General features: G+C 39.7%; 1 protein-coding gene across 2 annotated transcripts in view; it reads right to left on the reverse strand.

The window, feature by feature from the left end:
- Positions 1-5,825: 5,825 nt before the first annotated feature.
- ATE1 (arginyltransferase 1) overlaps positions 5,826-14,541 on the reverse strand; it is a 215,528-nt gene continuing 206,812 nt past the window's right edge. For both annotated transcript variants that reach the window (XM_019502934.1, XM_019502933.1), the window contains one exon: positions 5,826-9,376. In XM_019502934.1, coding sequence (XP_019358479.1) covers positions 9,198-9,376 — 179 coding nt within the window. In that variant the 3' untranslated portion in view covers positions 5,826-9,197. The remainder of the gene's footprint in view (positions 9,377-14,541) is intronic.

The following is a 14,541-nucleotide window of genomic DNA, read 5'->3' on the forward strand; positions in this document are numbered from 1 at the left end:
TGCAGAAGCAATAAGGAGTTTATCCTCACAGCACCTTTGAGAGGCACTCTCTCAATCATAGTTGTATGATTTGTATACAGAACTGAGACACTTGCATACAGAACCAAGATATGTGCTAAGAACAAATGGACGTTTAAAGCAATGTTGCGGGCTGATCCCCGCACCTCAGGCTGAAGCCTTGAACATAGGACCAGCACGCTCATCTATCACCAGCGGCCTGCTAGTGGCCAGCACATGGGAAAAAATTTCCTTCCCCTTCTGTGCACCTTCATGATTTCTATTCAAACTTACTTGTCTGGCTCTGACATCTACCTCTCCATCAGCCAGCCACAGACTGATTCAAGTCATTCTATTACGTATGCATTTGTCCTCCCAATTCATACAGAGGAAGAGGAGTTCACTCATGTCCATATCAGTTTATGTTGCTCCTTCAAGGATGTTAGGTTTTCTGGGCAAGCCATGTTTCTTCCATTGCCTCCACAATGGATTCAGCCCTTTGGATGAAGTCATTTGGAAAGCTCAGGCATTTCTTTAGGGTAGATTGATTCTTGGACACAGCAGTCTGTTGGCTACCCAAGTGTGCTGGGAACAGGCATTATGGATTGCAGAATAAGATGGCAATGATTTGTACCCCTCACTGCAAAGAGAGAATTTTGCAGTTGCCTGGAAGACAAGCATTTGAGCCTCTGTTTCTACTAATATGTAATGGAAAGAGCAGCTGCGGGGAACCAGTTGTGTACCAGGACAGACCTAACTAATACCAGTAAGGGATCAAATGTAGCTCAGCTCTTATATATCCTCCTTCCGTCTCTGTCTTGGCTGTGGCAAGAGACATCTGCACCAGCTTGATGCCAATGGAGGACAGTCCGCAGCTTCAAAGCCACTCTGCTGCTGACGTGGAGAATTCAGATCTTGGCAGTATTATCTAGTGTCTGGCAACTAAACTGCACAGAGCCACTCTGGACTGAAAACAAGAACCTCCTTTCTGCCACCCCACTAGTCTATTCACATCTGTTATCCCAATGCACTTGGAAGGAGGGTGTTTTCACATCCACTGTGGTAGACAGACAGGAAAAAAAGAAATGCCAGTGTTATTCATCAGTGCAGCACAGTATGGGAGCTGTTATATTACAGCTAAGAATTTCAAACACCTTTTTAGAAAACATAAAATTGGGGTTGCAAAAATATAGCAATTTATCAAGTGGGAAATGTTTAGGGCATGCTAGGAGCTCTGGGGATTTTGCTGTAAAATATTAAAGCAGCTAATTCTATTCTTAGTCTTGGAGTGTGGAAGGAGAAAACACAAGAGAGTCAGAGAATCCTGTGTACTTAAGGATATAATTTTCAACACATTTCCCCATATTTTAAGGACAACAAACAAAAGTACACATTATTTTCCAAAAAACCAGGAGGATTGGCATAAAAGCAATGACAGAGACTACATAGTATCTTGCACGGCACCATCCATCTGTAGATGCAGAAGAGAAGCAGAAACTAAAAGAAAAATCAGAGTACAAATTAAGCTATTTTAAACATAGTGGATAGGATCATAGGAAAGTAGGGCTTGAAGGGACGACATGAGGCCATCTAGTCCAGTCCCTTGCTCAAGGCAGGATCACGCCTGACTAGACTATCCCAGCCAAGTGTTTGTCTAACTTGGTCTTGAAAACTTCCAAGGATGGAGATGCCACAGTTTCTCCAAGTAGTCTGCTCCAGTGCTTGGCCACCCTTATATTCAGAAAGTTCCTCCTAATCTCCAGACTAAACTTCCCCTGCTGATGCTGAAAGGCTCTTGCTCCCAGTCATATCCCCTACAGCCACAGAGAAAATCCCATCTTCATCTTCTAGGTAAATCATTCTTCAGGTATTTGAAGGTATTTGTTATCAAATCCCCCTGCAGTCTTCTCCAAACTAAATAACCCTTTTCAAGCCTTTCCTTATAAAGTCTCGCTTTCCAGGCCCCTAGTTATTTTTGTTGCTTTGAACTGGACTCTTTACAACTTGTCCATATGCTTCTTGAAGCACGAGGCCCCAAACTGCATGAAATATTCCAGTTCTGAATAGAACAGGAAAATCACTTCCCTTGATTCTCTGTTGTTGCAGCCTAGTATGCTAGGCTCTTTTTGCAACAAGAATACACAGTTGGCTCATACTCAGCTTACTCTAACCCCGAGGTCCTTCTCTGCAGTACTGGAGCATACCTACTTATTCTCCAACCTGTATTTGTGCATGCAATTAGTCTTCCCTAAGCAAAAGACTTACACTTGTCTTCGTTGAATTTCATTTGGTTAATTGAGGATAATTTTTTCATTCTACCCAGGTGATTCTGGATCCTAACTACCCTCCAGAGCATCTACAACTCCACCCAGTTTAGCATTGTCCACAGACTTGCTAAGCATGCACTCAAATGCTATAATTCAAATCATTAATGAAGATATTAAACAATACCAGAAACAGGTCAGACCCCTGGGGAACCCGACTTGATACCTCCTACCAACTCAACACTGAGCTGTCAATGACTACTTGAGCAAGAAGATCCAACTAGTTATGTATTCACCTTACAGTACTTTTACCTAGTCTGTATTTTCATAGCTTGTTGATGAGAATGTGATGGAAGACGGTGTCAAAAACCTAGCTGAAGACAAGTTCATAAATAAATGGACTTTTATAAACCATTTAAAATAAAACAAAAGATGCTTAAGCAGAAATCACATGCCACCCTTAAAATATAATAAATTAAGATGTCCACGTGCTCCATGTAAAATTTACAAACGTCAATGGGAACACTCCAGGTGGGTAAGGTTAAGCACCCACGTAAATATCTATGAGATCAGAGCCTCATTGTGTGCAGCGTCCTAAGTGTAGGATGGTAGGTCCAAAATGCGTCTCTCGAACTCTTAAATCTATCGGTTCTTCATCTAACTCTCCCACAATTGACGTGACACTGAACTTTAAACTAAGATTGAATGAAGATGTTCATGATATTGTTTGTTCTGAAGAGTAGTTTTTCTATTAAGGCAGCACACAAGGGAGCAAAAAGTTAACCTCAGTCAATGTTAACCACTCTATATTTGTAATCATTTGGAAGGGTGGGGGGAAGGCTCAGGATCTTTTATTTTATAAATTTCCCATCTGAATTGTTATTTGGTTGGTAATTTATACCAATGTTTCATCCATCATTAATCTACTGCATGCACAGAGTATAAATATATGTTGTATTTTCCATTTCCTCTCCCACCTAACATAGAATATCTTCTTGGAAGGATTAATATGGTTAGAGTTTGCTTTCTTGAGAGTTTAAACGGCTGAGAACACTGTGGTTCTAAAAATTCTCAGGACTCCAGGGTATTGCAAAAAATACCATATTTACTTGATTCCAAGAGAGGGTTTTTTTGCTGTTTAACACGGGGGAGGGGGAAGCCCCTCATCTTGGAATTGAGTATGAGGTGGGGGGTTGGGGCTGGAGCTGGGGGTGCTGCCTGACCCCTGCTGCATCCTCACAGCCCCAGGCCTCCGAACCCACTGCCCCTGCTCCCTTTTTCCTTATCTCCCACCTAGCAGCCTCTGCCTACCCCCTGCTCTGGCACTGGCAGGGGAGGGAGGTACAGCAGGCAGGGGGCAGAGGCTGCAGATGCAGACAGGGACAAGGAGGGGTAGGGACCAGAGGCTGTGTGGGTGCAGAGGCTGTGGGGGGGTGGCAGCAGTGGGCAAACTACTTGCACCCCTCACTGCCGCTACACTCCTACCCCCTACCACCCGCCTCCCTCATTGCCTGAACCCTGCCACTGCTTTACCAACTGCAATGGTGATGGGAATAAGTTTATTCTCGACTAATTCAATTTTTAAGGGGGAAATTTATAAATTTGTTATAATTTTCCATGTATAAAATCAAACTATTGGGGGGTGATCTTAAATTCAGGGTTGTCTTGGATTCAGACAAATATGGTAATACTAAAATGCAGCCAATATGCTGGGTAAGCCCTGCAATAATAATATACTGGAACATTACTCTTCTATGTCAAGAAATAACATCTAAATTACACTGAGAACAGAAAAAATTTTGTATATAAACACCAATGAAATGTATGTGGGCATTCATATGTGTATAAACGTATGGTTATTTGAAAAATGTACTGTAGGGAAATGGTCAAAATGAGGATGGAGATAAAACAGAACTGCTTTGTATTTTCTTTATAATGAATCCTAACATTTATGAATTTAAGAAGTCAAGCATTAATATAGGAAGAGACCAGTTTTCTACTGGTTTTCCTAGACTGTTTATTTCAATGTACGGTTGCGGCGCTGTGTTGAAAGAAAAGGTTTAGTCTTGTTCTGCAGTGTTTTCCATGAAAACCAGCTTTGCAGTTTTAAAAAGCTCCTTTCCTTGGCATTATGTATTTCATTATCAACATTTAGGAACATAGGACTGGATGGGAAGTCCTGGATCAAGGTTCAGCTCTCTGCTACCACAGGCAAAATGCTGTACAACTCTTTTCATAAAGTTATCAAACTCCATCTTAAACGTGTTTAGGGTTTTTTGACTAAAGGCTGTTCCAAAACTTTCCTATTCTAATAGTTTTCAGCCTAAGTTAATTCATGGCTGTGTATTCTCATGCCAACATTGGCCTTTTGCTTAAATAGGTGTTCTGTGTCACTGGTGTTCACCCTTTTGATGTACTGTTAGATATCACTCAGATTCTGTCCCAGTCTTGTTGACTGTCAAGTAGACCAGTAGATCAGGACTACTGCATCATATAATATCATTTTCAAATAGAGGTTTTATCCATGCTGGTACTAAACTTATGTTTACAAGCCAATGTTTATGATGTTAGATTCTTTATAAGAGGAAATACTTTGCATCCTTTCCACCCATTTTCAAGCATAACCTGCTCCTCTGTCATCCTTGGACGGTTCAGTGAAGTTTTTCAGACAGGATACAGTTAAGAACTTGATGTCCTCAATCACAAACCTGTAATGAAGCTTCTGAAGGTAGTCTTTTAACCATGTTGTCAAACAGCCCCATTAATCATGAAATGCTTTTTCCTACATAGTCTTTGAGCACAGAATTAACAACTGAGAACTGTTTGAACTCCACAAAGAATCCATCACACCTCATTTAACAGTAATTACATTTAAAAAAATAAACTCATGCTGAACAGATTTCAGCGCTCTAGTGCAAATGGTCTCTTGCCTGAAAATTAAAAAAATGAAGGATAAAAACCTCACTCAGTTCAAATGGCTGTAGGAATAAGATCACTGGTTGGGGAGTTCATTTGTGCCACAGAGTCCTGACACCTTAATGAAAGAAATATATTGCCATATTCTGTGTGAACGGTGTATTTTATAGCATGTGACTGGTTTATGAGAAACTTATTTAGGAGCTTGATGTATAGATCAGAATCAGTCCTTGGGTACTATGTAGAGTAATGACATGAGCTAGCAGTAACATAGTACTACTTCTGCACCACCTAGCTTTAGGGCTCAATCCCACAGCCAAGTGACAGACATGAATTCCAACTCCTACCACTCCTTTTTGCCGTTAGGCCTTATTCTGTTCATCTCAGAATAATGAACTGATTGTACCAAAGCTTTCTGGTAGAACAGGTAGCTGTTCTAGTTTAACTAGCTAGGACAAAAATTATCAATAGGAATTAATAGTTTTACTGAAAAGCTGCATACTTTTGTATTGATACGCACTGCCCTCAATGCTATCTTTTAACTTCTCTCTTTCAGAAAAATATACGTGTCTCAATTGTTTTGAAAAAGCCAGACTAAAATTCACAGTCAAACGGCTACTAATTATAATAATACACGGAACACAGGAAATCACTTTATTTTATTTTATTGTATTCAAATGTCAAACAGACTGGCTGAAAAGCAGTTACAAAAGTAATAAACAATAATCGAGCAAATCTTTCTTTTACTTTTGCTAAAAGCTTTTGATGGTGGAAATGAATATGCTCCCAAGCTAATTCTAACTAAAATAAAATATTTCGTACTAACTTAATTTTGCATGTTCTTTTTATGCTCGTTTAGTAACCATGGAGAGATTAAAACAAGTCAATCTTGCTCCAGGGAAGTTATTGGTACAAATTACCTTGACCAAAAGAAATTTTAAAAATCACTTTTATAAAACTAAGATTTTATAATACCAATAGTTCTCACTGACATAACCTTTTATTAAATTAAAAACAAACAGTGGTAAAATTCTGGCTCTCCTAATGCTAGCAAGGAAACTTACAATTTAACCACAGGCATTTTTCACCGGTTTCCAAATAAGAACAGAGAAAGTAGTACTGACAAATACTGTAATAGTAATTTCCTCCTGAGCTAAAAGAAATGAAAAAAAAATAAAATTAATATCTTGACTTTTTAGATCAGGTGATTCAAGCAATGTAGTTCAACAAAAAGAATCAAAAGCCCACTTGGCTGTAGTACTGAAGTTTAAATGGAGGTCAGAGGAAGCATCTTCTCAAAGTTCAGATAGGAAAACAAGACGACAACATCCTTGGCAAGTCCTCAGCTTTCAGTTTCATGCCTAGCCCACTGCTTTCAGTTGTGTACCTCCTCTTAGCATCTCCCAAAGAAATAGGATGTTACATTTTAAAACAAATCCTCTCTCTCTGGAAGGAAAGTCAGTAAGAACTTTGAGCATTAAGGATGGGATTTTCAGAAGCTCTCAGCATTTTCCTCTCTGAAAAAATTAATGGGAGCACAAGGCCAACATTTCATGCTTTTGAAAAAAACTCATGACTAAGTTTTGGCTGTAAGTGAACAACAAACAATGAGGAAGCATAGTATGAAATAAATCCATGCATCTAGAAAGCAAAACAGCAGAGCTGGTAAATCTAATTTTAAACCTCTGCTTAATCTTGCTTTAACGTCAAAGCCCCACTGGGCTGGTGCCTTTCTGAAAAATGTATATAATTTCATATTACATTAAGTTATTTTGGGATATTAGTACATTTCAATACATTTTGCAGGTATAAAGTTGTATCAAGTGGTGGATAGAGAGTTATACTGCAATTTACAGTTTCACTATGCTTCAGTTAAAGTGTCATTAACATAATGGGGAAAGAGTATTCTCTTCTTTAGAAAGAAAAATCAATTGTTTGTACCACATTCAAAAATAAGACTAGGGCTGCTTACAGATATTTAAAAAAACAACAAACCCTGGCGCTTTACTTTAAATTCTGTGCGCTCCCACATAGAGCCCAGCGCATGCCCAGAAGAGGCAGTGCATTAGTTGGGCCCGGCTCGCCCAACGTCTGTAGAGATTGGGTACTTTAGCGGGACTTTTTTTGGCACCATTATCTAATAACTAATTGAATTAGCTATTAGATAAAAACACCAAAAAAGCCCCGCTGAAGCACCTGCTCTTTACAGACACCGAAGAGCTGGGTCGAAGTAACGTGCTGCTTTGTTCGGTAAAGTGCGGGTTTTTTGTTCTGTTTTGTTTTGTAACTTTTGCAAGAAGCCCATATGATTCTTTTGTGGAGATGTCATCAGTTAAAACATGGACAAACGATGTGTATTTTACAGCACATGAAAGTTACTTCTGAATACTCACTGATTGGCCATTTACTTCCTATGTAATGATAACATAAGCTGCCACTTTGATCAGCTCAAAAGCAGTAATCACGTTGAATATGTATGTTAATGGACTTATTTTTAAACCCCATAATACTATAACTGTCCTAAATTGGGGCGTGGAAGGGAATTAATCTGTTCTGTATTACACCTGAATTTCAGAACTGGCTCCACTTAAAATGATTTAGTTATTATTAATGGCAATGTTTGTAGGTGGTTTTGCATTTAAAATTAAATCAATATAATGAAAGGTAGTACATTTAAATTTTGAAGGTTAAAGGCTATTTTTATCCCACAGGAATACGTGTCACTGGGAAGGCACCTAAATACAATTTTCTCAAACAGGCATCACTTCCCTGAAAGTTTAATAAGTAACCTCAGTCTGATACAGTACAAAGGCTAGATCCTTTTAGCCAAGGATTAACAAAATTCAAATGTATTGGAGTGTTATGATACTAAAATTGATTGATATAATATTAGGCAACTAAAAATTGTATCAGCTACTACAAAGCCTGCTTAAGCACACAAGTATGATAACATGGATAGTGAAATAATACAGTGCTTATAACAAAGCACCATAACCTCTTGAATTTTCAACTAACACAAATATTTATTTAAAAATGTTATTAACTCTATTAATTGGTAGATGGCTGCAATGTAAATGAGAGCCAGGGACATCAACAGCACAGGTAAATAACAAGCAAGCTTCCCCATACAGTTCTTCAGGTGAACACTGATGCAGAGTAGCAGTGGTATTTCACATAAGAGTGCTAAGGGTTTTTGAGTGTGGTTTTCTAATGTGTGAAAATAAGCTTTAGGGTAAGCCTACCAAAATCATTTTCAGTTGTGGTGCACATATGGCTATGAACCCGTGTCAACAGATATACCTGACTACCATTATTAACCTATTGTGCCATTGAGTTGCATTCTTTGATAATCTGTAATGCACATATTCTTGGCTTCACTGGTAAAGAGGAAAGTTTACTTCACTACCAGATAAACCTATTACCAATTCCACTATGGTCTCAGACAATAAATGCTATTTAAAAGCAATATAAAGCGAGTTTAGTGAAATTATGCAAGCTTCACTGTATATTTACACTGCATTATACTGAAGTATAATAGAGCTGCATTCCATATAATGAAGTAATTGCACACTTCAACTCTCTTGCAGTAGTTAAGGAATGTACTAATCCAAGTGTTACCCATTTACCTCCTGCAATTTTGTCACGGACTTCCAAGGTATTATTTCAGAGCTTTCAGAATAAACATGTTGTTTACCTTGTCTCTATGGGGAAAAAAAATGTTTTTCAGTTCACTTAGGTATTTTAAAATTAGTCAGAATGTAAAGAAGGGCCCAAATACTTTAATTTTAAAAAATTCCTGCAAACAAGTTTACCTTGGATTTCTATGTATCGCTAAAGCCTTACTTCTAAATTTTGACAAATTAATGAAGTTTGCCCTTAAATATAGTACTATACAGTCACACAAACATTTTAATTTTATACTGATCTGTTTTAAAAGACATCTCAACCCAGTATTATATTAGTTTCTCCAAAAACAGTGCAACACAACTTAGTGCCCTAGAAGGGCAATTCAGTAACTCTTCAACTTCTAAACAGCAGCATTCTTTCGGAGCACATTTTCCCCACCAAATTTGCATACTGCTGAACACTGGCTTCATCACTTGGCCCCTTCCGTCTTTTCTTATACACGCTGTAAGGCATTATGGTTCTTTTGTGAAGAACTCTCACTCGGTCCAGTTCCTTAATGCGACCGTCATCAACTACAAAAAGAAACAATGAACACACATTAATACACCAATATTGTCGGCATTAGTATCCACTGCACCACTGTATTTTATATGAGTAAGTATAACGCACATATCCACTGTATATAACACTAAAGAATAGGTTTGTCTTGTTTTTAGATGATACATAAAGTTTATATTCATAAGCTAAAAATTGACATCACCAAACAAAGTGATCAGCTGTGCCGTGATGAGTCTTGGCGCAGCTGATCCGCTTCATTCACCAGTACACATGCCGCCCCTTGTTCCGGTCTCACTTTCCCTGCTCAGCCAGATCCACTCTCCCATAATCATGGGATTTGTCATATGGGAGGGAGTGGGTCTGGCTGAGCAGTGAAGGGCCTTTCTGCACTTAGTCAGAACCACCCACCGCAATGATAGGGGAGGGGTCTGGCTGAACAGAGTCCCAATTTTCCTGCTAATGGAGAGGCACCCCAAAATTCCCTGGGCCTTGAGGGGCCCAGAACACCTGCATGGGGTGACTGGGGTGGAAGCTATTCCTACTCTCCTGTCATAGAGCTAATAGATGTTTGCTGGAGTAAAGCCTAGTGCTACCTTTGGTTGCACCACTGATTTTCCTTTAATGTGGCATGACAGAGGCAAATACAAAAGTCTGTTTACTCATTATGTGAGCTGCCATCACATTTTTTATGAAGGCACAAATGAGAAGTCAGGTGATGTCTGTTTCCACCCTTTTCCAAGGAAAAGAGATGCAAAGAATATCTTTTCCCAGCCCCCCCAATCTTCCTAGCCTGTACTATCCTTTTCTTCCCTTTATACAAATTCTCTAGAGTAAGGAAATGCAGCATGTGCCCTATGTTATACATTGATCTCATGTTCCCAGTCTATGCCTACAGATCCATAAACAGAATTGACAAAAGTAGCACTGCTTGGGTAGGCCTGCCCAGTTCTCTGGGCTTTCAGTATTCAGACACGCAATATGCCCCATCATAATTTTATCTTATTAACCTAACCTACACATACCACTCTCACCTATAAAACTATCGCTGTTAGAGTTCTCTGAACAAGCTTAAACGCCCCTTGTTTGCTTGCAGCCAGCTAAGGCTGTTGTTGTTGAACATCGGTTGCATCTCAGGCAAATAGGTTCTAGAGTAGCAAACTTCTTATTTGCAGATGAAAAAAATTAGCCACATAACTGAAACAGGCACAGGATAAATTAGTAAGATGCTTTCGCAGCACTGTTTAAAAGAAAATAGTTACTTTGCTGAACTCCAGGCTCGTGCAGCCACTAAGATAAGAAACAAACATAAAATGTATACATATAGTCTTAGGAACAAGAACTACAGAAATACAAAATGAAAATGCAGCAAAAGGATGTTCATTAAAATGCCAGAATATTGAGCTTACACTGTCCAAAAAAACCCCAAACCAAACCCAAAACAACACCCACACCATTGTCGGATCAAGAGATTATTTTGACTGAAAAGTTCATATAGCCATATATAAAGTCATTCATGGATCAGGTGTATGGATTAAAATTTTGTAACAAGCTATCTGTGTCCAAATTTTAAATACTGCAAATTTACCTGTGTCTAAAGAATTGTGCTTCCTTGAAAAGAAAGCTGTCACTCAAAAGAAAAAGCAAACCTTTTCTCAGAGGTTACAGATCTAAGACCCCTCAATCAATCTGGATGAAATCTATTCTACACCTGCCTGTCTCCCATACATTATGAATTACAAGTGACTGGGATGATGTCTTCTGCTGATTCATCAGTCTAACTCAAAATCAAACAAAGTGCTAAGGAAAGTCAGGTTATATCAATAGTTACATCACAGATAAAATCAGTCAGTATTTTAAATTAAAAAGGAAAAACAATGAGGCGGCTTTTTTTTTAAGTGCATCAGATTCTTTGCAGGCAATCAGTAGAACCAATCTAATCAGATAACAAGTAACATAAAATGGGCAGGTTTCCCTGACAGCTCATATAGCCAAGCACCGGACCAGCAGTGGCTCTTGGAGCACCTCCTGTTAGTCTCTGGAAAGCTGACTAGTCACAGGCTGCTGGTTTGCCTTGTTTCCAATACCTAAATTGCACTTAAGACCGAAAAGTACATTAATCTATTGCTTTTTCATATAAGCAACCCTTGTGGATGTACCTGGTAGGCTGTTTGAACAAGAATGAGAGAAGTGGTAGCTTGTGCAACAGGGAGTAGGAAATTGTTCATAAAACAAACCTCTATTGATATACGGGCCACTCTATTAGTCTAAAACCCCATTTTGTACTTTCTTTGTGCATTATGAAGACAAAAGATCACCAGCAAGGACCTTGTGGACTTTTTTTTTAAGTCACCTTTAAACTCTGCAGAATCCCTCAAAAGCATTTTTCTGCTGACTGTTTGAATGGGGATATTAATATGTAAAATAGAGTTTCATTACATTCAGGCTGACTTCATTACTTTTATCTGTGTTTTGATTCTTACATGAAAGTACAATGTACTTCTTAAGTCTTAACAAGGAAAGAGTGATGTGAGGGGAAAAAATCTGAACAGTACATGCTAAGATTGTCTTCTCCACTAATTATTACTGGCACTGGCTTAAGACAAACAATGAAGTCAAAACACTTTGTTTTGTCTTTTTCTCCGTCTTTGAAATCCATTAGTCTTTTGATGTGTGGCCAACATCTTCCGGTATCCTAATGGGTTTGTTTTTCTACTCACTCCTCTACAGCATTCCCATTCTTGGTGAAAGTTCAGAGAAGCAAAATTTGCAAGTTCAGCGTCAAAAGATGAGACAGCCATAAAGTTAGTTCAACTTATGTGGGAGAAAAAAGTTTGTATTTACTACACCTTTAGGCCCAGGATTAAGTTCTGCCCTGAACCAGATAGGTGTCAAACCTCGCCTTCAGAAAAAGTTGTACGACAATAGCACTTCCAAGGTTGTGCATTACTTACTGTCAGTACTTTACTTTTATTTATGCTGAAACCAGATACTATGGGTAAATTAATTTTCTGGTTTGTATTGCTCTTGGCCTCGGAGTCTGTTTCTTTCAGTAACTTTAGCCTGTCCAGCTATACCTCCAGCCTGTCTGTAGTCACCACTGAGCTTTATTCTAGTTGTTCAACATGTGTTTTCATGCATTTAATCTGCTTTTACTCATTATGTCAAGCATGGTTAAAGCATTATCCTCTCTGGAATCAGAGCCATTCTAGCAGGAGCCCTTGTAGCTGTATTTAACATAGTTGCTGCTACCAGAGTTCTAGCACAGTTGAACTCATGACTGGTCAAGAGTTCCCTGTGGACACAGGCAACAGGTAGGAGGGTATGGGGGGGCACGTGCTCCCCCTGACAGGACCATCCCCGCTGTCGACACTGCTGGCGGCTTCTGCGGGTGCTCATCAGCCCCGTCTCTTCCACTGGCTTCTGCCAGCCCCGTTCCTGCCAACGCCGCCAACTTCTGCAGGTGCCCCCCCAGACTCAGGAGGCACCAGTCGCCCATGCCTGTGAAAGAACAATACTTGCCAAACCATGTTGTAGACCAAGCCAAACTTGGATTGTGGCACGGTTTTATTTAATAATCCTCAGGCCATCTCTCAGTGTAATCTGGGAAACCAAGTAGCTACGTGGTACAGTGCTATCCGGTACACTGCTGTATCAAGACAATCTTGAACACTACTTGCACACAAAAATTTGTCACAGGGGGAAAAGCTCTAAATCCAATACACATGACTTGCTAAATACATAGATTTAGGCAAATATATTTTCATTTGCTCTTCACTTCAACATCCAAGGTTCTAAAAAGTTCCTACAAAAAGAAAAAGGGGAATCAACAGTGTTGGTCTCAGGTCAGGCAGAAGGCAGGGTAGGGTGGCATTTTATAGGCTTATTCGGGGGCATTAAAAAAAGCCAGAAAAATGACATAACTCTTCCTTTTATTTTTCTTAACTGAAAAGACTATCTGCTTCTGTGAACATAAACGTATCAACTCTCCAAAAAGAATAAGCCTATGTAATAAAAATAGCCTGCTGTAAAAGTACTTAAGTGACTAAATAAGGTTTAAATTCCACCTGAAAAAGAAGGCTTTTCACTGCAACTTTAAGTCATCACTAACCTAATCTCAGGTACATAGCTAACCTTTTACAGAGGGTGAATAAGTCCTGTCACCACGATATCAAATCCATAAGTTAAAATGTAGGCAGTTTGTGGTTGTTACTGTTCTAGTGCCAGAATGTACAAGTACAAGAAAGTTTTCACTTTATTCATTTAAACTCTTAAATAGGAAAGCTTTCAGAAGATTTAGTGGAAAATGAAAACAGTATGGGTTTTGGTATGGGACAAACCTGTTCTGGTTTACAGGCACCCCTTTTCCCCCAGTCTCAAACAGTGTCTCTCAAGCAACAGGCCATTTAACTCCCAGGCTCCCCAAGGAATCAGACCTTCCAATAGACCCAGATGCCTTCTGTGCCCCAACATCAATACACTGGACCGAACAACACAGATTACAACAGGGGCAGGCAATTATTTCGGGCGGAGGGCCACTTACTGAGTTTCAGCAAGTTCTTGAGGGCCACATGGGTAGCCCTGCCCCTTGACAGGTGCCCCACCCTCTGGTTGCCATCTTGTGACTGCAAGTTCCACTCCCTAACCCCTGACCTTTGCCCCCAGAAGTCCCTCCTCTTGTCCCACAGAAGTACTCCTTTCAGTAAGGGGCACTGCCATCTCAGAACCAGAGAAATACCAAATTATATTCTAAAACTTGAACATCTACAACATTCATTGATTTGATTTTTAAAAATATTTTTGTCTCAATTTACATGTGTTTGTGTAGTGTACATAGCAGCGATTGTATAATAGTTTAAAATGACATCTTACTCTTGTATATTGTGGGGAGGTGGGAGGCATGGGCAGTGGGTATAGGTTTGTGGAGGGCTGTGGGTATGTGGGGGAGGCTCTGGGCATGTCTGTGGGGGGTGGATAGGTGTGTGTGGATATGTGAGATGTGGGTGAAGGGGTCTGTGTGTATGGCAGTGCAAGGTGGGGTGTGGGTGCATGTGTATGGTGGGGTGTGCGCGTGGGACTCGCCTTATGAACTCTTTCTCTCCGTCTCTCCCTCATTGCCCAGGCAGCAATGCAGCTGGGAGCTACGTGGTGCTGGAGTGGCTAGCAGGTGGATAGAGAAGTG

Source organism: Gavialis gangeticus, unplaced genomic scaffold, assembly GCF_001723915.1.
Source record: "Gavialis gangeticus isolate Ggan-Ray unplaced genomic scaffold, GavGan_comp1, whole genome shotgun sequence".
In the NCBI taxonomy this organism is placed as follows: domain Eukaryota; kingdom Metazoa; phylum Chordata; order Crocodylia; family Gavialidae; genus Gavialis; species Gavialis gangeticus.